Consider the following 22,369-nt stretch of genomic DNA (forward strand, 5'->3'; position numbering starts at 1 on the left):
TTCAACCTTCTATTGCTAATCAAACGGATTCCTGATATGTAACCACTTATAGTGCATCAGAATATATTTCTAAACTGTTCTACGTAATATATACTATTAGTATGCCCTAATGACCCAGGCATTGTGTAGCTGCTTCCCTCGCTATAGCACGACAATTTAGTCAAACACTTACACATTGTAGCCTACATAGCATCAGCGATGGCACAAATTAAAATTTTTTGATTTGCCGTGCCATGCGGGTTTAACTAATGTTATTTGTAACCGATAATGTATAATCAATCTGCGATATGGGTCGTCCATATTAACTGGACGCTATTGCAGTAACAACGCTGGACAGATTCGCGGATATGGCCAAAGATACTCCTAAACATGATTGTGTCATCAAGGATGAAAAATATTCCAAATGGGATAAGAGGATGTGTTGGTGCCTCCAGAGTTGATATTCATGCTAATGCCGCAACGCAGGCATCTAGGTCAAGCAATGTTCTAACAATATCACCATGCAAGAAACAGCGGTCAATGTTCAGTGCTGCATTATCAACTTTACGTCCAGGATACATTCAGTGTTCCCCCGTGCAATGTAAGCATGGAATGAACGATATGCAGTACGACCTTAAGGCTAAATGGAGTGCTGGATTTAATAAGAGGCAATTTAGATATATACCCCAAAGGTCAATGAATACAGCAAGTGTGATTAATATGGATCGTAGCAATGATCCGTCACCTGATACCTCAAGTGCACAGAAAAGTGACACTTTAAAAAAAGAAACAATCGCAATGCTCATTTTGGAGATTCACTCAGTATACGGTTCACAGTTCACCCATGCAGATAAACTAGAACTGCTAGAAATGTGCATTAATAACGGAGTAATACACCATAGAGAAGTGTCAATATTGATGCTAGAGCTGTGGAAACATATAGGTAGGTAATATAGCAAGTGTTATACCACTACTAGGGCGCATGAGGCACAGTGATATATTGAGATACAATAAATTGTGCAGTGATGCTGCTGATGCAATATTTAGCGGCGCAGCATCACGAGACAGAAAGCAAGCCTACGAATTACAGTTCCACATAGATCTGGAAGTACTAGATAAAGACATGCTATGCCCTACAACGGAACAATATCGCACAAAGCAAACATTGATAGACAGGTAAATACCATAAAGAACACATATGTAATCACAGCTTGAAACCCATATTAGAAAAGGTTGCTAAAGGCACATTACATACATTCGGATCGTGTGAAAACGGATTGTGGTAAGTAAGAGTAATGATAAGCGATATACACAGGGTCCGGGGAAGTGATGTTGATATGTGTCTTGAAATACCAAACTGTAACCAAAAGCGACAGTGGCTATCTAAGCTAAATCTAGTAAGTGCTATGCCAGGGTGATACATCTATTAGGTACGCTCAGCATTGCGTGATAACGCCCTGGTGTCCAGTATCAGTATAATATCAGCAAAGGTGCCAATCGCAAAGGTAAGTACCAAGAAGTAGTTCAATACACCCACAGCTCTACGATGGTGATAATCACAACTTCTGTGATATATCGATTAACAATACCGTGGCACTGGATAACACGAGATTTGTGAAAACAATGACTGCACTCGACGAACGAGTAGTCAAGCTGGCAAGGTTCATCAAATACTGGGCAACAAGAAGGTGCATAAATAATCGCGCACAAGGGACACTCAGCTCATATACACTCATACTGCAGGTGTTCTATTTCTTGCAAAATAGAACTGTACCCATACTACCCAAGTTTATGGAAATTGAACTTGATAGCAACGACGACAGGCGTCTGTTCATCACAGATAGCAATGATATATATAAAAAGTGTGGATACCTAGGTCAAAATAATGAGACCATAACACAGCTTGTGTTTGATTTCTTTAGGTTCTACAGTGATAAGCAATTTCAAGGAGGAAGGAAAGGAGCGACTGTTGACCTCTACACAAATACTGTAGTAGATAATACACTAGGAGTACTAGTCATGAAGTGCCCAATTACGGGAAAGAATGTTAACCCGTTCACTATAAGAATGTGGCAAAGCATATATCGGGAATTTAGAAGAGTAAACGAGTATATATCACAGGAAAGACCGGTGTCACAAATATGCCAAAAAGCAGATTTACCTCCACTAGAAAGAGAAGCTGAAGTGAAGCGGTATCATACACTCCTGTTGAAGCAGTTAGTAGCACATGTAAATTCAATGAAACCAGCACCGAAAGCCACAGCAGCCTTGCGATGGACGTGATACTATTAAACATAACGTAATATCGCTGTAGACATGCATTATACAGTAAACATCAGTGTTGCAGTGACATTTAGCCACCACGCTCAGAACGGAGAATCTCATCAGCCATTACCTGAACTACAGCTAAGCAGTCCTGCTCAGCAGATGTAATGTCACTATGCAGGCCTTTCAAGTTAGATTCCAGGTCATCGTGACGCTCCATGTCTAGTAGCATCAAAGAGTTCAAAACACGAGATTGTATCTCGTCCTCATTCACCGGCTGACCCGTAAGAACACGCTCCTGAATAGATTGTGATTGCGATACCCAATGAGCCCAACGACCGAACAAAGCAAAACGACGTGATACATCATCAGTCAAGGATTCCAAATAGGATTGACTCCTGGAATCCAAATGGGCAATCTCTGCTAATTTACGAACAAAATCACGAGGTTTAAATTCAGACCACTTGTCGCCAGTAGGGCGTCCATTAAATAGAACGAAAGTAGGAGTAGCACGAGTTATCGGGCACCCAGAAGGAAAGTCGTTAGATTCAATATCCAGCCGTTTGATTCTTACAGGACTCTTAATCTCCTGTAAATGACGATTCACGCTATTAATAAAAGGACGCATTAAAAAACAAAGGAAACATCCCTTCTCATATAACTGTAATACTATAGGAGCACGAGGGGTAGCTTCACGAACTACACGCTCCTGAAAGGTGTTGTATGTAACAAACTCGGGATTCCTAGTGTCCTGATGTAACTTGGAATAGTCCTGCGATACAGGCTGAAAGAATTCTATCATGTCAGCCTTAAGAGCATCAAATTGCGATTTATCAGTTAAATCCAATGAACCGTAAAATTGCTTGCGCATACCCTTGTAAAGCATTGCAGGAGGGTTGGAGTAGTCGCCACCCTCCTTCACAGTGTAGCATATACGGACGCCCTTGGGAACTATTGATTGCAATAGCTCAATTTGCCGACGAGGGTAATGTTTACGGCGGTTGCCGCCAAGCAGAACTACAACAACATTATCAGTGCCATCGAATTTTTCCTCATCTATCTGTACAAAAGTATAATACAATGAACTACCATAATAAACATACATGCTCAAGTGGAATAGAAAATAAAAAAGGTAGGTTTCCCCGGCCGTAGTAGTAGTATAAACCAGTACCAACAAGACATACAGAAGATAACTTCAATACGTTGCGCAACGAGCGTTGGTGAGTCACCACACTAGCGGTAGTACAAAAGTTGCGCTTAATATCACAAAGGAAACTAGACCTGCACGAATAGCGTGAAATAACGCCCGTAAAGGGAAATATGCCACGCGACCACATTGGCAACTATTTGTATCTAAATTCTATCAAATCAAACCAAGGGCAATCCAGCCCCTGGAATATACCAAGGAATCAATGTGCAGGTGAGCTGTTAGAGTAATCAGAATTATGGCCCCAGGGAACACATCACGATCTAGTCTATAGAAAACAGTCAATGCACATTGTAACTCCTAGAGAACATTAACAAAATGCCACTTGTTTTTCTACCGCAAATATTATGGCATAGCAAAGATAACAAACAATGCGATAGAGTATACTCACTTGACTTCCAACCGCAATTACCAACACAAAACACAGGAAGCACATCAATATTCAAATTAGCAACAGGTGGAGCAGATGAATTTGTACATATATGGCAAGTGTCTATACATGATAACGCTCCGCAATACGCAACACACTCTGATAAAAGTATACTCGCGCCAGAGAATCTTAGGGCAGCTAATACAACAATAAACAAAGGAATAAAGGATGTACAACCTTTTAACGTGCGTATTCTGGCACGCTTGGTAGGACACATCGGAGAAGTTAATGCCGTTAGGTGGAGCCCTAACGGAATCATACTTGCGTCAGGAGGAGAAGACAGATGTGTCTTCCTGTGGGCGAAGTCGAATGCATCCGCAGGAGTAGATGATGCAGGGCAACAATATGAAGAAAACTATACAAGGTTCCAATACTATAGATTATCGCACGTTATCAATAGCATTTGTTGGTGCCCCGATGGAAGGCTACTGGCAGTGACGACCGAAGATGGGCATGTGTCGTTAATAGATACCTTTGTCGAAGGCAATGGGCGGATCAGGCATTTTGAAGGGCATACCAGTTTTGCCCAGGGGGTTGCTATATGCCCCCAAAATATTATGATAGCGTCAATGGGACAAGATCAAACACTAAGAATATGGAAGCGCAGAGGTGAAAGGCAATGGAAAAGTATACTAGTACTACGATCAGCCAAAGATAGATCCGAGTTTAAAGAGTCAATAGGTATGGAGTCAGATGACGTGAGATATAGCAGATCGGTATTCATGAACGAAGAGCTGTCCACATTCTTCAGGAGACTTGACTGGTCACCAGATGGAAGGTTCCTAGTAACACCGGCCGGAATAAGACATAATTCGTTATTCATGAAAGAAGATGAAGTGGAAGATAAAGGGGAGTCGGTATACACATTGTATGTGTTCCACCGAAAGCTTATAAACCTCGGAATACCAATGGTGACACACCAGTCACCAACGGGTCCATTCGTCGCAGTCAAGTTCTGCCCTTTGGATATAGGTAAAATTGAAAAGGAGAAGATAAACTTCTTTAACAAAATATTTAAACCCAAGGGAAAGGGAGCCAAGAAAAAAAGTAAAACTTCAAAAACTGCTGCCAAAGGAAAGCAATCTCCCAAAGCACAACTCAACACGGATATGGCACAAACCATGTTAAATGAGGTTAAAACAGATGACAGCGCCACACCAAGTAATGCTGCTGGTGGCCTTACGTTAGATGATATAACAGAATCTAAAAGTGACGAGGATGTGCCATCAAGTAATAATGCATCACAGGACCACGTAAATGAATGCATGGATCAAGAGTCTGTGGAGACTGGACAGATTAAATGTGAAGACAATGATGGATTGAAAAAAAATATGATCGTAGAACTTGATTTGGAGTTGGAAAGTTCACACCCGTTGTTGTGGGAGCATAGGCTTAAGGTCAATCTAGGAAGCCCGCCACCGAATATACAAGACCTGATAAATGATAGAGTATACGTAAAAGTGGAACCCAAGCAGTGCCCAGGAGAAAATGATATCAAAGACGAAACTGAATCACCCACAATGGCATCAGAGTTAATAGACGAAACCGCACCAGTGCATGAAGATGATGAGCATGTTGATGAAGCCGCAGTTGACGAACAAAATGATACCGTAACAACAGGAGTCAGGACCAGTAAACGAGAAATAAAAAAACCACAGTTCTACGAAGCTACTTATGATACACCTAAAGGGTCAAAGACTAAAAAGCCTAAAAAAGAAGAAGATAAAGAATACGACACCGACGTAGAGGACGAAGTGAAGGTGCCCAGACTCATGTTTGCAGCGGGTACACTAGATGGCTCGTTGTGCTTCTATGATACACTAGAAACACGAGGACCAATCGCAGTACTGAAGAATCTGCACTATTGCACGATCACAGATATCGCATGGTCACCCAATGGATTGGTGTGTGCCACAGCATCAAGTGATGGATATATAACATTCGTAGTATTCCGAAGAAAGGAATTCTACTAACGTATAAAAAATCCATAAATAAATTAGTAGACATGTACATAATCCAATATAGTATGTGTACACCCCGAAACACTTATAGAACGACATCACTCATATAGCTCGATGTTACACAAGCTCTTTTTTAGTGCACAATCGTTATTAAATATACACAATGGCGGGATCAAGAGCTAATGCAGTGTCAAGCGCATTGTCTAAAATAAGGAAGCAGCGCGAAGGAACGACTAATGCACTTGATGAATATGAAATTGAAGATGAAAACGAACGAATCTATGAAGTAGTCACAGCGGAAGAATATAAAGATAGGACATCTAAAAGGAAACTAGATGAATTTATAGAAGGAGGAGAGATTTTCTCAGATGATGATTACGAATATGATAGCGAATCTGCAGATGAAGATACAGATAAACGACAATCAAAAAGACAGTTACCCGATGGATATGGAAAATCTATTGAGCAGCATTTCTCTGAAATAGCTAGAAAGGAAAGTATGGCTTACAAAGCACCCAAGGAAGTACAAACAGATAAACAACTCATGGAGAAACTCAGTAAATTTGAAGATGACCTTGACAACGATGATATGACCATGGGTTCTACACTCTCGAATAGTGCCAATGTCATTGCAGGTAACTTCCAGATGAGAATGGGATACCCCCAAGGTATAAACCCTGGGATGCCATATCCCTATGGCATGACCGAAAGTGTGGCACCAGTAATGCCGTATAATTACGCCACAGCACCTGCTATAGGAATGCCACAAAATCAGGCATTTCCACAATATCAAATGTACGCAAATGTGCCACGACAAATGCCAGAGGAACATGTAGAAACAACGGTAAAACATACCAAAGAGCAGGTAGATATACAGAATATCACAACTGGAATTGATATAGATCATATAATCAAGGAAACTAATTCACAAGATAAAGTACCACTGCAATTGGATAATTCAATAGTGGCAGATTTTGAAGAAGTTGAAGTGGGAGATATGGAAGTCATAGTCACAGATAGCCCAAGAGAAGGATCAACACCTGAATTTGAAAAAACTATATCGCAGGATAATAACGAATTGGCTTTTTACTTACTTGATCTACATGAAGATGTTGGCGGAGCACTAAGATTATTCGGGAAAATACGAAGAAGTAATAGCAGCACGGATAGCTGCATGATCACAGTACAACAGTTTATGAGGTGCCTCTTTTTTAAAGCACGGATGGACCTAGAACTGGGACACTTGCCAGAACTTGAAAGTAGCTATGAAAGAGCATTCATGAAGCAATTCTTTAATGAATTCGAATCGATAAGAAAGAGCTATGGGATAAAAAAGGTAAAGTATAAACTAGTAAAGCGGAAACTACTAACATATGGGCCGTCCGAAGAAGCATTGTACGTTAAGGTGTGCTATCCATATCAGTACCCGTCACTTAAACAGGAGCATTTTGAAGGGGAGACTTATAGTGATGTATACGGTGCAACGTCAACACCAGGGGAATTGTTCCTAGTAAAACGTAAGATTAAAGGACCCTCGTGGCTTAGAATAACAGAAGCAAGGATGTCAAAAGAAAGAATAACTACATGTAAACATGAATTTGAAATAGATAGTCACAAAAATGTGGAGTTGTGGAACATAAAGAACTCTGAAGAATTGCCAACACCTACACTCTGCGTAGCGGCAGTGTCGATTAAAACCTTTTTCGCATCACCAACGCACCAGGAAACACTGCAAATTGCAATGGTATACGATAGAAACTTTAAGCTGGATACCAGTGAAATCAAATCACTAAATAAATGCACTCAGTATATCGGTATCAGGAAACTGAATAACCAAAGTTGGCCGCTGGAATTGCAGTCATTCCTGAAAAAACGACCGTATTTCAGAATATTCGAACATGAACGAGGGTTGTTGGCCAACTTCATGAAGACACTGGAAGTAATTGACCCAGATATTGTCATGTGCCATGATATTGCACAGAACTTTTCAGAACCGCTACTCAAAAGATGCAACGCCCTCAACATACCACTCAGAGTGTCATTCTCACGCATCAGGGCTACGAGAAAATATAACCACCCGTTCTTTGCAGGCAGGATATTCTGCGATACTAGGCTGCTTACCAAGGAGCTGCACCATAACAGAAGTAATTACGACCTGAGTAGCTGTGTAGCAGACTTGGTATATGCAACACCGATGAAGGAGCATGCGCTCTACACGAAGCAGTCGTTCAACCTAAAGGAACTAACAAATTGTTTTGGAGAAACAGCAATGAAGGAACTAATGGTGCTGGTACAGGCAAACTCAAAGTGTGCTGTAGACACATTCAATTTAGTGATTAAGCTGCAAGCACTACCGCTGACAAAAGAGCTAACTAATATCGCAGGAAATCTCTGGTCACGCAGTGTACAGTGCGCTAGATCAGAAAGAAATGACTTCTTACTGCTGCATGAGTTCCACAGGTCTAAATATATCATAGACCATCACTTCGAAAGGTTCCACAAACAAACGAGCGATGCCGATAAAGATGATAGCGATTCGAAAAAAAAGAATTATGAAGGTGGGCTCGTACTAGAGCCGGAAACAGGTTTGTATGATAACTTTGTTTTATTGCTTGATTTCAACTCACTATACCCCTCCATTATACAGGAGTTCAACGTCTGCTTTACAACGGTAAAGTTGCTAGAAGATGGTTCTGTACAAGTGCTAACGGAAACCACTGGAATGTTGCCGCAAATTTTAAAAAGACTTGTAGAACTTAGAGCGTCAGTGAAGGCTGCAATAGCCGTGGAAAAGAACGACTCCAGGAAAGCACAATTGGGTGTGAGACAGTTAGCACTCAAACTAGTGGCGAATTCACTTTATGGTTGTTTAGGCAGTGTATACTCCAGGTTCCACGCAAGACATATGGCGGCATACATCACACAACAGGGAAGATTGGTACTACAGTCAACCAGAGAAAGAGTTGAAAACCAGTACTCACTACACGTTATATACGGTGACACTGACTCACTAATGATAGATACCAATATACGTGACGACGGTTCCGAAACATCATACGAAGCTGCAAAACAAATCGCCAACACACTCATGTCGTCAATCAATAAATCGCATAAAAAACTGGAAATTGGAATGGATGCCATGTTCAACAGGTTGCTACTACTAAAGAAAAAGAAATATGCAGCACTTAAAGTTGTAGACTATAAATCAAGGATATTCGCAAGAGAAATTAAAGGATTAGATTTTATCAGAAGAGACTGGTCAATACTCACCAAGGAAGTGGGTAATGCACTACTGGCAATCATACTCAATGATAAAGTAAACGACCCAGAAGAACTGGGTGTAGAAAATACAGTCGAAAAAATACATGAGACACTAAGAGATGTAAATAATAAAATCGCAGAAGGTAATATACCACCAAAGGCATGGATCATAACTAGACAATTAGCAAAGAATCCACAAGAATATGGACAAAATAACAATCTTCCTCATGTAACAGTGGCATTGCGTATGAATGAATCCGGAGCGTCATTCAGCGCAGGGCATGAAGTGCCGTTTATCATATGCTCCAAAGAGTCAATTGAGAAATTGGTACTACAGGATAATGCAGAATCCAATGAAAAGAAAACAGAACTTGATGTAAAACTGAGGTCGTTATGTAACAGGGCTTATAGTCTAACGGAATTCCAACAAAAGGGTCTTGAACCTGATATACAGTACTACAAGACACAGCAATTACTACCACCAATACTAAGGTTATGTGGAGTTATCGAAGGAACTGACCCACAAAAATTAGCCAGCTGCCTGCAAATTCAAGATGATGTTAACAGGACCATACTGAATACCAACTACGGATCGTTCGATTATGCAGAACACGAATCTAAAGCACTGAGCCTTATCAACAGAACTGATGACAGATATAGAGAAGTGGAAATCACAACAACTGTAAGATGTCAGTTCTGCAATAACGGAGTTGCAGCAAACTACTTCCTAAGAAATATGACCTGCAGTAACTGTGGAAACTGGATACCGCTACACGCAATGCGCAATTGGATCACAAGAACTGTATACGAAATCGCTATGCAATCGGCATTCTGCATAAGGATATGTAACATTTGCAATACAATGACACCAAACGTATGCATAGGAGATAATGATATGTGCCCCCAGCCAACGTGCCAAAGCCGAGATGCAATGGAACTGGTATTACCAGCATCCAAAATATACCTGTACTACGAATACCTCATCTACATGCTAGAAGGAACACTTAAAAATGAAGAAGGAAAGGATCGCGAAGATACTCTGGTCAACATGACAGTAGACATGAATGGGAAAATGACAATACTCACAGCAAAAAATCCACCACGAAAGACAAAACCATTCAACGATATACTGCAAAGCACGTTACGCATGGCAAACTTAAGAGCAACATCGGGATTCCGAATTTGTGGTCAGTATATACTAGGAATCATAGAGGCGCTGCCCTTCATGAAATATCACACAGTGGACTACCAACTTGAACGTCAACACATGTGCGAGCTGCTTAAGGAATTGCAACAAAGAAACGCATACAGCGTGGTCACACTAGCTGATGTGTTCAGCACACTTAAAGTTTAACCTGCTGAAGTAGTATATACCCAGTGACCCCCCATAGCAACATTCATATCAATTTTAACATTATTTCCCCTTGTTTTACATTTAAACAATGCGATCACGTAGTAGAAGTCGTAGTAGGCACCGCTCAAGGCGGTATAGAAGCCCAAGGCATAGGTCGCCCAGCTATGATAAAAGATCATGGCGACATTCAAAATACGACCAGGATTCTAAACAAAAATATACACATAGAGAAAGATCAAGGTCTAAAACTAGAAGGAATTCATATGATCGCGATAGATCAAAAGATGATAACAGAAGAGGAAGAGACTTCAGATATGACTCACCACCAAAAACAGCGTCGAGAACTAAACGATACAGTATCAATGAAATGCTCAGTAGTCACCCATTGGGACAAGGTGTAGGATCTATTGGACTCGATCCCCTAGCAACAAAGCCTTACAGAGAAATATATATCGGAAATATACCACCACAAGCAGATGTTAACAATCTATTAGAATTCCTTAATGATGCACTTACAGCGGTTAACGGAACTAGTATACCAGGAAACCCATGCCAAAAAGGATGGATCAGTGCTGATAGCCACTATGCATTCGTAGAAATGCGCACAATGGAGGAAGCCAGTAATTGCATACAACTAAGCGGAATAAACTACATGAATTACAGTTTAAGAATAAACAGACCAAAAACATATAACCCAGAAATACTGACAGAAGCGCCATCACCAACAATACCAACATTGGACCCATCACTACTGGCACTGGGTATCGCAGGACTTAAATGTGCCTCTGAGCAAATATCAGCTGCGGCTGATATGCTAGCAACAGAACGCGCGAAGGCTATGACCGATAGGTTATGCGTCCTAAACGTAACAGACGAACCAGCCCTCAAGCGCGAATTGGAAGCACAAGGAAATCTCAAGTATTACCAATATATTACAGAAGATAATAAACCGCCACTATGCATATTCGAATATGAACATATTGAAATGCAAAATATCGCACTAGAAGGACTAAAGAAACGTGATGTAAAAGTGGAACTTGCTGTAGATGCACTGGAACGTGGAGCAATGTCCGAAGATTTCATGAAGCAACAAATAGAATCATGCGATATCATGAAGTCACAAATACCAACAAGAGTGCTGCTACTCGCAAACCTAGTGTCCAAAGAAGACCTAGAAGACGACGCAGAATATTATGATATCATCGATGACGTAAGATGCGAATGCGAAGAGTACGGACCAGTAGTACGAGTGGAAATGCCAAGGGTACCAAAGGGTCTCACACTAGACGAAATAAGAAATATGGATTTCTCAGCAGTAGGATGCGCATTCGTTCTATTCAGTAATATAGAAGGGGCTTCAAAAGCAAGGAAAGTACTAGATGGACGTAAATTCGGACACCGGATTGTAGAATGCCATTTCTTCAGTGAATTGCTGTTCCACGTGGGAGAATTCTCAAACCCAGCGCCTAACTTCCTTAAGGAACACTCATCCATGTACAACCCGATCATCGCAGAAGATCCAAACCAAGCTGGAGATATCCTCAATGAACTTCGTACAGCAAACCAGTGAATAGTAATATAGATTAAGGCGATATTTATAATATAGCGATTGTAATGTGGCCAATGAACCACAGTAGATATAAAGGTGCTACATCAACTCTTGCTGTTGTGTATTATATTGCGAAGACGACTGTTGAAACTGAATATGTCAACAGGCAAAGGATCGTCTGGCCCCAAAGGCTCTAGACGACGAGAGCCATCGTGGTTTATCCAGTCGTTTAAATATAACGAATTAAATAACTCACGATCTAACTCAGTAGTTACATGTAACTGGTTCTTACGCAAACGTCGCTTCTCAATAACTGCATCTGATAAACGAACACCATACTTAGAACGTGATGATGCACGATTCTTTACAGGTAATAAGTCATACTTACTACGAACCACTTTATAGTGACAACCACTCACATCCTGACAACGACCACCACGAACTAATACAACAGAATGAGTGTGAAGATTGTGACCCTCACCAGGTACGTGACACGTCACCGTGCGCCCTGTTGACAGCCTTACACGAGCTACCTTACGCAATCCAGAATTAGGTTTACGAGGAGTTACTACACGGATGGTAACACAAACACCTTTCTTTTGTGGACAACCCTCTAACCAACACGATCGACGGTTCTTAGGCTTGTAACGAGGAACCATCTTAGGACGTCGACGATAAAATAAACGACCACTTATATTGCGAGTGCTGAAATGACGCACAGGCGCATAGTTGAACTTGTCAAAAGATGTACGTAAATGGGATACTGAACAAGCTGCCGACATCAAGGAGCTGGTGAAACGGGCATTAAGGGATCCAATAGTAGATTTCAAATTAAAGGGTGTGCCTTTTCCATGAGGCATAACATGAAAATCCGATACTGGCATATCAATATCCCTCGATGATATCTTATGCTGTATACCAGGTAGTGGCCGCTTGTCCCTAATATTGAAGATTATTTCCCTACTTGATGCACTGCTGCTACGATTCATTAGTATCTCCACTTTAGAACATAGCCTCCGTGAATATACATAAGCATAATGAGACACGCATCTACTCTGGAAGCATACATCATTAACAAAACGCAGCTTTATTTGATGATGTAATGTTTGATTCATCTGGGATATAAACATTTCTACAATTCGATTATCATATTCAAAAAGGATAATACGGCAAAAATATCAAGAAGACAAGTAAAAACCCATTACATGTTACAATTGTCCTCTAAGATTTTAATCGTTCAGCTGAAATAATGACCTTTCTTAGCATCCAAGAGATATACAATCCTCGTTCCGCCTTTATTACATACGAACGCAAAATATCTCTGACAAATAAAATAACATGAGTCCAAGGAAAATATAAACGTTGCTTGATGCCCACACACTGTTAATTAAGAAATGACAGAATGTATTCGATACAAACAAGAGACAATGTAAACTAGCATTAGGTATAATGGAAGTATTGAAAGGGTCGCATAATATATGTTATATGTACATAAGTATTACATTGGGTAAGGCCAGGCAGCAGGATGTGTAAACGACACAATAAACCAACAAACCTAACGGACACATACAAAAGGCGCAGATTTATTTATATAAATCAATAAAATGAAGCCTGCGCTGAGTGTTGTAGCTGTACTCACAGCATATACCGTAGGAGCCGCTGGCTTCTTCTTCAATATAGAATACAACGACAGGAGATGCTTCTACGAAAATGTGCCACAAATGGCAATGATTAGCGTAAATTATGAAATGCTTAATCAAGAAGGTAAGCTTTAATTACACGCATATATCAATACGCAGCACGCGCCTGCGTTGTTAGGATATCGGACGAAGAAAAAAAGGTACTGCAAAATACAAACCTCAAAGAAGCAACTACAAGAGGTTAGTGGGATTAATGTTGACCATTATATACACGCAGGACGTGTGACATATGTAGCCAAAAATGAAGGTACATACTACATATGTATCGATTGCCCCGGACAGCTTTGGTATACTGCTCAAATGGCTAAAATCGCGCTGTCAATAGAAATCGCCGATGGAAATGATATATACGGTCGTAATACACAATACGATGTAGATAGAGAAACAACAGCCAAGAAAGATGAAATGAAGAATCTATCTGAAGAAATGCGCAAGTTCTCTATCAATATCATCAATATCAAGAACCATCAAAGACTGGAAAATAACACCGCAAAAGAACTGCACGATACATACAAAAGCATGTACAACTACCTACTGTACTTCTACTTGCTACAATTATTCATCATCGCAGCAACAGCCCTGTTCTCAGTATACCACATCACCAGGTTCTTCAAAGCATACCGAATCGTGTAAACAACATATCATTAATTGATTTCTAAAATGTCTGTGCTTTTGAATTTGCTTGTGTTACATGTATAATTGAATCTTTCACATGGCGAGTACTTAGCTAATTTTATAAAGTACTAGCAAATTATGCATAGAATGGGCAACGTAAACGAAATTGATACCGTGTATAAACAAAACCTAAGCGACACTGCAAATGAATAGTTGCAATAAACAGAATTGTTATACATAATGGAAAACAACAAACATGGTATATTAATCGCCAATGGAAGTTTCTAATGCGATATGAGTTTCCTGCTAATACAAGCAAAGTATAAATAAATGGCACAATGGCCGCCCATCAACAGCTGAATACCATGTATGCATCCTCCGAAAAGACAATCGGAGATGGATCCTGGTTATGAAGACGCTTTAAGAATGATTTAAAGTCGTCCATAGACATGCGTACAGTACGAGAAAACTCAATGTACAAATCAGAAACATCAACACCCTCACCAGTGTCAAGCTTCCGCAAAGCAGTTAACAAGGCAATTGAATGATCGGTATCCACTTCGTCAGATACACTAGAAACAGTCTCGTCAGGACGTGGTGGAGCGACGACTGCCTCAACCTTTGCCTGATCAGTGGAAGGTTGTAGTTCTGCACGAGTGCGTCCACGGCCGCGCTTTGGTGAACCGCTTTCAACAGGTTCCTCCTCATAGTCAGAAGTAGATAGAGTATCCATCTCACAAACATCATAGGTATCACCAAACAAAGTGTAGTTCAGCAACTTGCCAACAGCAGAAACACACTCGGCTGTCACCCAACGCTTCATCTGTAGCTTAGTGTGAGCGACACACAAACGAATAATAGCCTCTAATGTACGAGGTGTCACTGCCTGAGGAAGCTTCAGACGCTGCTTCTCAGATTGCTGAGCACGAGAACGGAGTTGAGAATAAAGAGCAACAATAGCACGACGAGCTACCTCACTGATCTCCGGACTAGGACGCCAACCCTCTAAAGCCTCCATCTCACGATAAAACAAATGCTTGCAGTAGTGAATGTACTTGCGCAAAAATGCAGAATCTATAATGTCATGCTCAACACCAGCACTGTCAATGTAAGTCATCTCAGAACGGCTCTTCAAAAAACCATCACCCGCCTTCATGGAAGATTTAGACTTCTTGGAGCGGTTGGTTGAAGCTACACCAGGCATCCATTGCTCCTCCCAGTGGAAACCATCAAACGTAGCATTGGCAAAAGCTACCTGGTTCATATCACCCTCTACAGGCTGTATAACGCAACTAGTGGTGCCAGGAGCACGACCGGATTGAGCAACAGTCTTCTGAGTTGATATGACCTTTGACTTCTGAGTTAAGTTGCGAAGAACAGCTTCCGCAATGCGCTCATCCTCTACCTCAGTAGCTGCATCGCGCACCACGAATATTAAATCGAAACGAGATATCAAGGATCGTTCAAAAGACAACTGCTGAGATACATCCATATCCTCACTCCAACAGCCATACAACGGATTAGCAGCAGCTATCACCGTACAACGAGCGTTCAATGTTGTGTGAATACCTGCTTTAGCAACAGTCACAGTCTGCTGCTCCATGACCTCGTGAATGGCAACACGATCACCAGCCTGCATCTTGTCAAATTCATCAATGCAAACGACACGACGGTCACCCATAACCATAGCACCACCCTCAACACGACGCTCACCTGTGTCCTGGTCAACGACAACGGCAGCAGTAAGACCAACACCGGTGGAACCACGACCAGTGGTGGAAACAGTTCCAGGTAACAAATTCATCACAAACCGCAACATCTGAGACTTGCCACAACCAGGGTCGCCAACAAGTAATACATGAATGTCTCCCCTGATGCGATGGTCACTTGACTCATCGCTCTCGGGTCCGCCAACCAACGATAAAAGTATACCACGTTTCACAATCTCATGACCACATATTGATGGCGCCATGGACCGAGTTAAAATGTTTAAACAATCATCGGACTGAGCTAGTTGCTTAAATTTAGCACGGTCTTCATCAGATATCTCATTGGATAGTTTCGTAGATAACTTATTCCGAATGGCCACATAATTGGCCACTAGGTAACCACGACCAATGCCGTTGTTAGTGTCATCAGCACGACCGCATCCGGCACGATATACACCCCAAACACGAACACGGTCACCACACTGAACAATGTTACATAAGTCGTCCTGTACAATCACAGAAACGTAGCGAGGCATCTGACCAGTAAAGGAGTCCTCAGGAGTCTCCTGTATTATAAATGTCTGGTAATTGCGATAACTACTAAGACCAATCTCTTGACGGTATATCACCTTACCCTCAGGATCAGCACTAGGAGGAAGACCATTGTCCTTCAATGTCTTGGTGAAGTCAGTCAAATCGTAATGCTGACGCAAATGAACAGTTTTCTCAGATTCATGCATCATGTCATAAACTGGCTCACCAACATATACAGATTGAGATAGCTTAGGATAGACTGAAGAACACTTGTTTACTACACCCTCAATGGCAGTAAGAGTGTTTATCATATTGCTACTTAAACCACGAGGAGTAACATGATGACGACCTAGCCAACCACAAACACCAAGTTTAGGAGGTTCAACGGCCAATTTCGAACCCTGCGCTCGCCATACTTCCTGTATTGCATCTTGAAACGCTTGAAATGTCATGTACGGAGATTTAATGAGCATCTGAGCCAATGAAGCATTCGAACCCTCATTGCGCACATATAACATACTGACATTCACAATAACACGCAAGTGAACTGCAAGCTGAGCAGCAGCACTGTCTTGAGCCTTATCAAATGCCTTTTCTACCTGCTGATGAAGCTCCATAACCTTAGTATATATCTGCTTGTTTTCACTCGCAAATGACAAAAATCGTTCAACAGCAACACGATAATTACGTTGATAAGCCATTAAAGTCTCACGAGAACCCTCATATTCAGCAAGAATCTGCTGATGCATACGATCAAGCTGTCGCTGACGCTCGTCATCGGAACGTGATGTGTGAGTTGAACCTTCTAACTGTGATTGATATCCTGGAGATTGACTCATAAAAGCATCACTTAATGTACCAATAGAATTGGATGTACCCAAATCGGAAACAGTCAACAAGCGATCAACTGTTATAGAAGAACGCTGAGAAGGAGATCCTTCACTAGGGTCCTGACTGATGTAACGGCGCATACCCACCATTGTCAACTATTTATAGACACAAACACAAATAAAATCAATAAGATGCAACGATAATGCCAAATAGACAGTGTGTGACTTGGCTTCCAAAAGGTGTGGCTGACGACCCAAAAGTAACGTTGCCAATTAAAATAACGCCAACCTTCCACCATACATAAACCCTTAGAAAAGTGAAGATCAATCTTCTGTCGATATATGAACACAAAAGGCAGGAATCAACAACCAGCGGGTAATGGTGTATGGGGAAGCAAAAACAATTAACATTATATCAAAAAAATAACAATGACGCCGAAGCGAATACTCAAAGAGACAGAGAATCTGGCCAATGATTCACGTAAGTAAACTGGTGATGCGCCGCTAGTGAAAATTGTGTTATATATATGTGCAGCACCTGGAATCAAGGCCGAGCTCAATCCCGGAAATAACAGACACTTTTACATACGGATGTTAGGACCAGATAGTACACCCTATGAAGGTGGCGTATACAAGCTAGAATTGTTTTTACCAGAACAGTATCCTATGGAACCGCCAAAAGTGCGCTTCCTAACCAACATATACCACCCAAATATCGATAAACTGGGAAGGATATGCCTAGACATATTAAAAGATAAATGGAGCCCTGCGTTACAAATTAGAACCGTGCTTCTCAGTGTTCAGTCACTACTCAGCGCACCCGAACCGGACGATCCACTGGACACATCTGTAGCAGACCACTTCAAAGCTGACAAAGCAGATGCCGAGAGACTTGCTAGAGAATGGAATGAAAAGTACGCAAAGTGTAATACAATGTAAACACGCGTCGCGACAATACTCTATACCATCGGATAGACAACTTACACACTGTAATCTAAGACAGTATATTAAAACGTATACCAGCGAGTTACACATGTGCTATACGCCAACAAAGTATGACAAACATTATACATTGTTTGCCTACTTGCGTTTGGAGGATAAACGGGTGCTACGCCTGTTCTCAGAATTTTCTTCACCGGGAACAGAAGGCACCTTGTTTAGTGTAGCAATTATGTCTGTCCATGCTGTCAACGGTGATCCGCGAATCAATGACCACATGACAAAAATGTAAACAACAGAACATACTACCACTAATATGTGGTACAACATTGTATAGTTCTTGTAAAACAAAATCCGCATTGGAGTATTATACGAAAACTCAAATCCAGGTATAGAACGATTGACCTTCTGAGTCTTCAGATCCTTAATTAAGGGAGTCAAAAAACGAATTATCGCACGAACACTTTCATCTTGATAGATGTCACCATTAAGTGTACAACGTGGACTAGTAAGCTTCGATTCCCAGTCAATCACATGATTAGCAATATCAACGCTGTCAACCTTAACCTTACCTATGCGTAAAGTCTTAGCCAATGCACGGAAGATATTTGCAATATGACCCGATAAAGCTTTAGAATTGCACTTGTATTCAAACAAATTTTGACGCAATGGGTATGCAACCGATTCCCTCACTGTAGTTAATGTTATGGCATGGACCTTTTGACGAGTAAATTGTTCATGCTCGAAAAACAAAACCTGCGCATCCGGTTTAACAGCATTATTCAGTGTTTCCTTCACGGTACGAGATAAATTACGCTGGAAAACTGAAGATATTTCACTCGCCTTGCTAGAACTGTGTAGATATAAGTTCGGACCAGTGAGATCATCAAGACATATAACCAACTCAACATTGTCAATGTGAGCGTAGTTATTAGCAAATGTAGCAGCACCGTAAAAATTCATCACGGAGCCTGTTGTCAACAGAAAAATAAGTTCGTAATCCATGTGATCTAAGCCATGAAGTAAGCGGGATAATTCTAACAATGCGATCAACCCCGTATTATTAGTTGCAGTAGAACGATATCCCTGTAAAAGAGAAAACGTATCTACATGTGAAGCAATTACAATCTTAGGTTTTGGCACCGTATTGGGATTCTTAGTGCTGTCACGTTGCTCTCCTTTGCCTCCAGTATCTTTTGACGTGGCAACGTCATTGTGATCCTTCAAAATGCCATGGACATTCAATGATCTAAATGAAGAAATCTTCTTGGGACCTACTGAAACAAGTCTATAACGATTCACAGTGGAACCATCAGGGTCACTTGAAGCATAGTGTTTCATAACAGAAGAAGCGCTATCACTCTCCTCAACAATAGAGACAACTGCTTTTGAAGAATAACCCTGCAAAAAAGCATTAAATGCATCCATTGTTGATTGATGAAAACGCGAAGGGTCGTGTTTGCAAACGGGCTTTTTAGTCCCGGAAACATTTTCCAAGGTGGGACACTCTGTGCATCCAGATGGAGAACCTGGTTCGATCTTATCAGGAGGAGGAACGACAATAGTCACAACACCGCCTATTGTCTTAAGAAGTGCACGTAAAGTCAGGAAGTCAAAACGATCTTTTAATATATCATTCAAATGGAGCATCAAGCCAAAAGCATTCTTCTGCAAACGCTGACCCAGAGCTGTCTCCAACTCAACGTCACTCATTTTACCACTGGCATCAAGTAAGTCGGGAAACGCTTGACGAGCATTGCCCATACGGCCTGTGTTTACACCGATGTTGAAGCCATAGTCCACATTAGCAAGTTTAAACCCAGTGAGCATATGGACCAGGAGTTCGGTAGAACACTACAAAATGATTTGATGGATCGAACAATAGTATGAAATGATAAAATGTAAATGGCAAGGAACGTCATCGTATCTCGAAGGAAAAATTTAAAAAGGAGATAGCATATAAGAAAAAAAGTATAATCAGAACTGTAATGCGCACCAATAACCAACAAATATAAAGCAAAATAAACCATACAAACATACTATGACTATAGAAACGTAATTACTGAGGTGCGTTTTTGGTATTAAAGAAGACATAAATGGCAACGCAAATAAGACATCATATTAACCAACATAATGAGCATGATATCTACTATTACAAAATGTAATCTTCATCTTACCTCTACTTTAAGAAAGAATGCACTCCCAAACAGTAAAAAGACATTTGTTAACAACTTCATTGTTACCTTATTACCTAAGTGTGGTTAATATAGTACATTTATATGACGATTTGACCAAATAAAACATATATATACCAACCTTCCAATCTGTACTAATTTGACTCTATGTCAGTAGTATTAGGGGGAATACATTGTAGACTCTATTGCCAATAAGGCGTTACACCATATTCCGATTTCGAAGGAATCGTAATGACCCGCCTAGGTGTAATATAAAAGTCAATTGAAAAGATTTATTATTAATGTGTGCTGTTTCATTGGGTTAATCCTGTTGGTTGCTAACCCATGTCATGCAACAACGGTGGTGATGTACCTGCACATTACACATTAATTCTAAATAGCGTTACACATTGAGGAATAACTGTAATTTATATGTAGATTAATGTAATAGATGCTACATTTTCTTTATTGTAAAATGGAATTTTCTTTTCATGGCACCATTTAATAACGATGGAAGTATGTCTCTACACATGAACCACAATAGCATTCCTAGGGTATTAAAGCACTGCCACCGGGTCAACCATATCGTGGCCTGCCTATCCTATGTGGAATCATGATGATTGTGGGATCCTGTATAGAAATTAGCCTTATCAACGCCGGCTTCTACAACAAACGCAATATAGGCCCTAAGGAATCCACAGAATAAACTCGTAAGTGTTTGTTTAGCAGTATTTATTGACTTTTTACAGGCAACTATGGAATCTATGAATCGAAAGTGGAGCACCAGCTGCCTGGAGGTTTTTCTACAAGTACAATCATATGATAATTTAGCTAATTTCTGTAAGGCTCGAGCATCTGGATAAAAAATATTCGACGATACTAGAGCGTTATGAATTAAATCATCAGGTATGGTTAAATCTAAATACCGAAGACGTTTGATATTTAGTGGTCTCGTTTTACAATGTCTAATGTCGATTGTATTAGTTCATACCCTTGTGATGCATCTCATAAACACTGCTTTAGAATATAGCCGGTAGATTGGAACAAATAAAAACCGATGTATCCCAATTGGAATCTGATATGGAAATGAACAACAAAGTCAACTCTGTTTATGATGGGTTGAGCTCACAATTTGATGGAGATATCGTCACAATAAAAACGGAAGCGCAGAATGTAAGGTTCAAAGTCCATTGAATTGTTTTATTAAATGTTCTATAAGTCACATCTTCAATATTAATATTAATGGATCGCAGTGGATCAGCGGTATGACGATGGCCCTGGACCTACATGCAAGGCAGCAATTGGAAAAAATATCTTTTGATGAATGCGTAAAACATGAACAAAGGGACATAGCAATGCTTGAAGCAATGGTAGATAAATTACGTCACTTGCACGGGAATGTTCTTGAGGGATTGGCATATACCGTAGAGAAGCGGCAAAAGGCGGAGCGGGAAATAATTGAAAACATATCTGAAGGTGAGTGTGGATTTATTACCAGAATATTTTCCCACCAGAAACGAAAAAACTCCTGATAGAGAAAAAGAGCTACGAATCGGTATGGTGTTGTAACGTAACATATTGTACCTCCTAGAACAAATGCAAGATAAAATCGGAACTGTCGACGCTTATAGGTGCTCTAGAAAAACAAATCATATCTGAAGTGGATACCATGAAACATGCTCGTGATGAATTTGAAGATTTCGTTCTGGATACTTTGGAACAACAGAGTAGGTAACTTCTTCGCGCTCCCTAACAAGTTGCAGTGACGGCATTCGCAACTTCCAAGTTTTCTCCTCTTAGAAACTGAACATATTACCGTTGTCGATATGCTTTATAATGTTGTTGTGATTACTCTAAAATTC

General features: G+C 40.7%; 11 protein-coding genes across 11 annotated transcripts; 7 read left to right on the plus strand and 4 right to left on the minus strand.

The window, feature by feature from the left end:
• The first annotated feature begins 305 nt into the window (after positions 1-305).
• Positions 306-2,298, plus strand: BBOV_IV007020 (uncharacterized protein). The gene is made up of 6 exons (XM_001610576.2): positions 306-922; positions 957-1,155; positions 1,190-1,261; positions 1,295-1,376; positions 1,410-1,484; positions 1,519-2,298. The coding sequence occupies exons 1-6, from the start codon at positions 370-372 to the stop codon at positions 2,260-2,262; spliced, it is 1,725 nt and encodes a 574-aa protein (XP_001610626.2). The 5' UTR covers positions 306-369; the 3' UTR covers positions 2,263-2,298.
• Positions 2,290-3,652, minus strand: BBOV_IV007040 (uncharacterized protein). Its single transcript, XM_001610578.2, has 2 exons — positions 3,348-3,652; positions 2,290-3,304 (listed from the first exon to the last, which is right to left on the minus strand). The coding sequence occupies exons 1-2, from the start codon at positions 3,579-3,581 to the stop codon at positions 2,333-2,335; spliced, it is 1,206 nt and encodes a 401-aa protein (XP_001610628.1). The 5' UTR covers positions 3,582-3,652; the 3' UTR covers positions 2,290-2,332.
• A 74-nt stretch (positions 3,653-3,726) lies between these two features.
• Positions 3,727-5,890, plus strand: BBOV_IV007050 (WD domain G-beta repeat family protein). The gene has a single exon (XM_001610579.2). The coding sequence runs from the start codon at positions 3,770-3,772 to the stop codon at positions 5,852-5,854; it is 2,085 nt and encodes a 694-aa protein (XP_001610629.1). The 5' UTR covers positions 3,727-3,769; the 3' UTR covers positions 5,855-5,890.
• Positions 5,891-5,941: 51 nt separating this feature from the next.
• BBOV_IV007060 (DNA polymerase (pol2) family protein) lies at positions 5,942-10,500 on the plus strand. The gene has a single exon (XM_001610580.2). It carries the CDS (start codon positions 6,006-6,008, stop codon positions 10,455-10,457), a length of 4,452 nt encoding a protein of 1,483 aa, XP_001610630.1. The 5' UTR covers positions 5,942-6,005; the 3' UTR covers positions 10,458-10,500.
• BBOV_IV007070 (RNA recognition motif domain containing protein) lies at positions 10,489-12,048 on the plus strand. The gene has a single exon (XM_001610581.2). It carries the CDS (start codon positions 10,546-10,548, stop codon positions 12,025-12,027), a length of 1,482 nt encoding a protein of 493 aa, XP_001610631.2. The 5' UTR covers positions 10,489-10,545; the 3' UTR covers positions 12,028-12,048.
• Positions 12,049-12,067: 19 nt separating this feature from the next.
• BBOV_IV007080 (putative ribosomal protein S12) lies at positions 12,068-13,495 on the minus strand. Its single transcript, XM_001610582.2, has one exon. It carries the CDS (start codon positions 13,134-13,136, stop codon positions 12,111-12,113), a length of 1,026 nt encoding a protein of 341 aa, XP_001610632.2. The 5' UTR covers positions 13,137-13,495; the 3' UTR covers positions 12,068-12,110.
• Positions 13,496-13,597: 102 nt separating this feature from the next.
• Positions 13,598-14,353, plus strand: BBOV_IV007090 (emp24/gp25L/p24 family/GOLD protein). The gene is made up of 3 exons (XM_001610583.2): positions 13,598-13,770; positions 13,806-13,886; positions 13,924-14,353. The coding sequence occupies exons 1-3, from the start codon at positions 13,611-13,613 to the stop codon at positions 14,337-14,339; spliced, it is 657 nt and encodes a 218-aa protein (XP_001610633.1). The 5' UTR covers positions 13,598-13,610; the 3' UTR covers positions 14,340-14,353.
• A 212-nt stretch (positions 14,354-14,565) lies between these two features.
• Positions 14,566-17,611, minus strand: BBOV_IV007100 (minichromosome maintenance family protein). The gene has a single exon (XM_001610584.2). The coding sequence runs from the start codon at positions 17,542-17,544 to the stop codon at positions 14,671-14,673; it is 2,874 nt and encodes a 957-aa protein (XP_001610634.1). The 5' UTR covers positions 17,545-17,611; the 3' UTR covers positions 14,566-14,670.
• Positions 17,612-17,802: 191 nt separating this feature from the next.
• BBOV_IV007110 (putative ubiquitin-conjugating enzyme E2) lies at positions 17,803-18,390 on the plus strand. Its single transcript, XM_001610585.2, has 2 exons — positions 17,803-17,875; positions 17,930-18,390. Exons 1-2 carry the CDS (start codon positions 17,824-17,826, stop codon positions 18,331-18,333), a joined length of 456 nt encoding a protein of 151 aa, XP_001610635.1. The 5' UTR covers positions 17,803-17,823; the 3' UTR covers positions 18,334-18,390.
• Positions 18,391-18,410: 20 nt separating this feature from the next.
• BBOV_IV007120 (putative integral membrane protein) lies at positions 18,411-20,800 on the minus strand. Its single transcript, XM_001610586.2, has 3 exons — positions 20,650-20,800; positions 20,511-20,584; positions 18,411-20,187 (listed from the first exon to the last, which is right to left on the minus strand). The coding sequence occupies exons 2-3, from the start codon at positions 20,568-20,570 to the stop codon at positions 18,475-18,477; spliced, it is 1,773 nt and encodes a 590-aa protein (XP_001610636.2). The 5' UTR covers positions 20,571-20,584; positions 20,650-20,800; the 3' UTR covers positions 18,411-18,474.
• Positions 20,801-20,915: 115 nt separating this feature from the next.
• On the plus strand, positions 20,916-22,333 carry BBOV_IV007125 (uncharacterized protein). Its single transcript, XM_051767264.1, has 9 exons — positions 20,916-21,023; positions 21,061-21,217; positions 21,257-21,304; positions 21,339-21,413; positions 21,531-21,680; positions 21,761-21,983; positions 22,022-22,062; positions 22,099-22,234; positions 22,271-22,333. Exons 3-9 carry the CDS (start codon positions 21,263-21,265, stop codon positions 22,312-22,314), a joined length of 711 nt encoding a protein of 236 aa, XP_051623670.1. The 5' UTR covers positions 20,916-21,023; positions 21,061-21,217; positions 21,257-21,262; the 3' UTR covers positions 22,315-22,333.
• The last annotated feature ends 36 nt before the right edge of the window (positions 22,334-22,369 follow it).

The sequence above is a fragment of the Babesia bovis genome (genome assembly GCF_000165395.2).
Source record: "Babesia bovis T2Bo chromosome 4 map unlocalized Chr4_1, whole genome shotgun sequence".
NCBI classification, from domain to species: domain Eukaryota; phylum Apicomplexa; class Aconoidasida; order Piroplasmida; family Babesiidae; genus Babesia; species Babesia bovis.

Bases quoted from the DNA above. Each gene is read 5' to 3' on its own strand.
- BBOV_IV007100 (XM_001610584.2), bottom strand. From the start codon at position 17,544: ATGGTGGGTATGCGCCGTTACATCAGTCAGGACCCTAGTGAAGGATCT.
- BBOV_IV007020 (XM_001610576.2), top strand. From the start codon at position 370: ATGATTGTGTCATCAAGGATGAAAAATATTCCAAATGGGATAAGAGGA. The intron at 923-956 runs GTAGGTAATATA...TACCACTACTAG, and splicing joins AGAGCTGTGGAAACATATAG to GGCGCATGAGGCACAGTGAT. The intron at 1,262-1,294 runs GTAAGTAAGAGT...CGATATACACAG, and splicing joins TCGTGTGAAAACGGATTGTG to GGTCCGGGGAAGTGATGTTG.
- BBOV_IV007050 (XM_001610579.2), top strand. From the start codon at position 3,770: ATGCCACTTGTTTTTCTACCGCAAATATTATGGCATAGCAAAGATAAC.
- BBOV_IV007090 (XM_001610583.2), top strand. From the start codon at position 13,611: ATGAAGCCTGCGCTGAGTGTTGTAGCTGTACTCACAGCATATACCGTA. The intron at 13,771-13,805 runs GTAAGCTTTAAT...ATCAATACGCAG, and splicing joins TGAAATGCTTAATCAAGAAG to CACGCGCCTGCGTTGTTAGG. The intron at 13,887-13,923 runs GTTAGTGGGATT...ATATACACGCAG, and splicing joins CAAAGAAGCAACTACAAGAG to GACGTGTGACATATGTAGCC.
- BBOV_IV007125 (XM_051767264.1), top strand. From the start codon at position 21,263: ATGGAATCTATGAATCGAAAGTGGAGCACCAGCTGCCTGGAG. The intron at 21,681-21,760 runs GTAAGGTTCAAA...AATGGATCGCAG, and splicing joins TAAAAACGGAAGCGCAGAAT to TGGATCAGCGGTATGACGAT. The intron at 22,063-22,098 runs GTATGGTGTTGT...TGTACCTCCTAG, and splicing joins AGAAAAAGAGCTACGAATCG to AACAAATGCAAGATAAAATC.
- BBOV_IV007080 (XM_001610582.2), bottom strand. From the start codon at position 13,136: ATGTTTATATCCCAGATGAATCAAACATTACATCATCAAATAAAGCTG.
- BBOV_IV007040 (XM_001610578.2), bottom strand. From the start codon at position 3,581: ATGTGGTCGCGTGGCATATTTCCCTTTACGGGCGTTATTTCACGCTAT. The intron at 3,305-3,347 runs GTATGTTTATTA...ACTTTTGTACAG, and splicing joins TTTCTATTCCACTTGAGCAT to ATAGATGAGGAAAAATTCGA.
- BBOV_IV007110 (XM_001610585.2), top strand. From the start codon at position 17,824: ATGACGCCGAAGCGAATACTCAAAGAGACAGAGAATCTGGCCAATGAT. The intron at 17,876-17,929 runs GTAAGTAAACTG...ATATATGTGCAG, and splicing joins GAATCTGGCCAATGATTCAC to CACCTGGAATCAAGGCCGAG.
- BBOV_IV007120 (XM_001610586.2), bottom strand. From the start codon at position 20,570: ATGAAGTTGTTAACAAATGTCTTTTTACTGTTTGGGAGTGCATTCTTT. The intron at 20,188-20,510 runs GTAAGATGAAGA...ATCATTTTGTAG, and splicing joins CATTCTTTCTTAAAGTAGAG to TGTTCTACCGAACTCCTGGT.
- BBOV_IV007070 (XM_001610581.2), top strand. From the start codon at position 10,546: ATGCGATCACGTAGTAGAAGTCGTAGTAGGCACCGCTCAAGGCGGTAT.
- BBOV_IV007060 (XM_001610580.2), top strand. From the start codon at position 6,006: ATGGCGGGATCAAGAGCTAATGCAGTGTCAAGCGCATTGTCTAAAATA.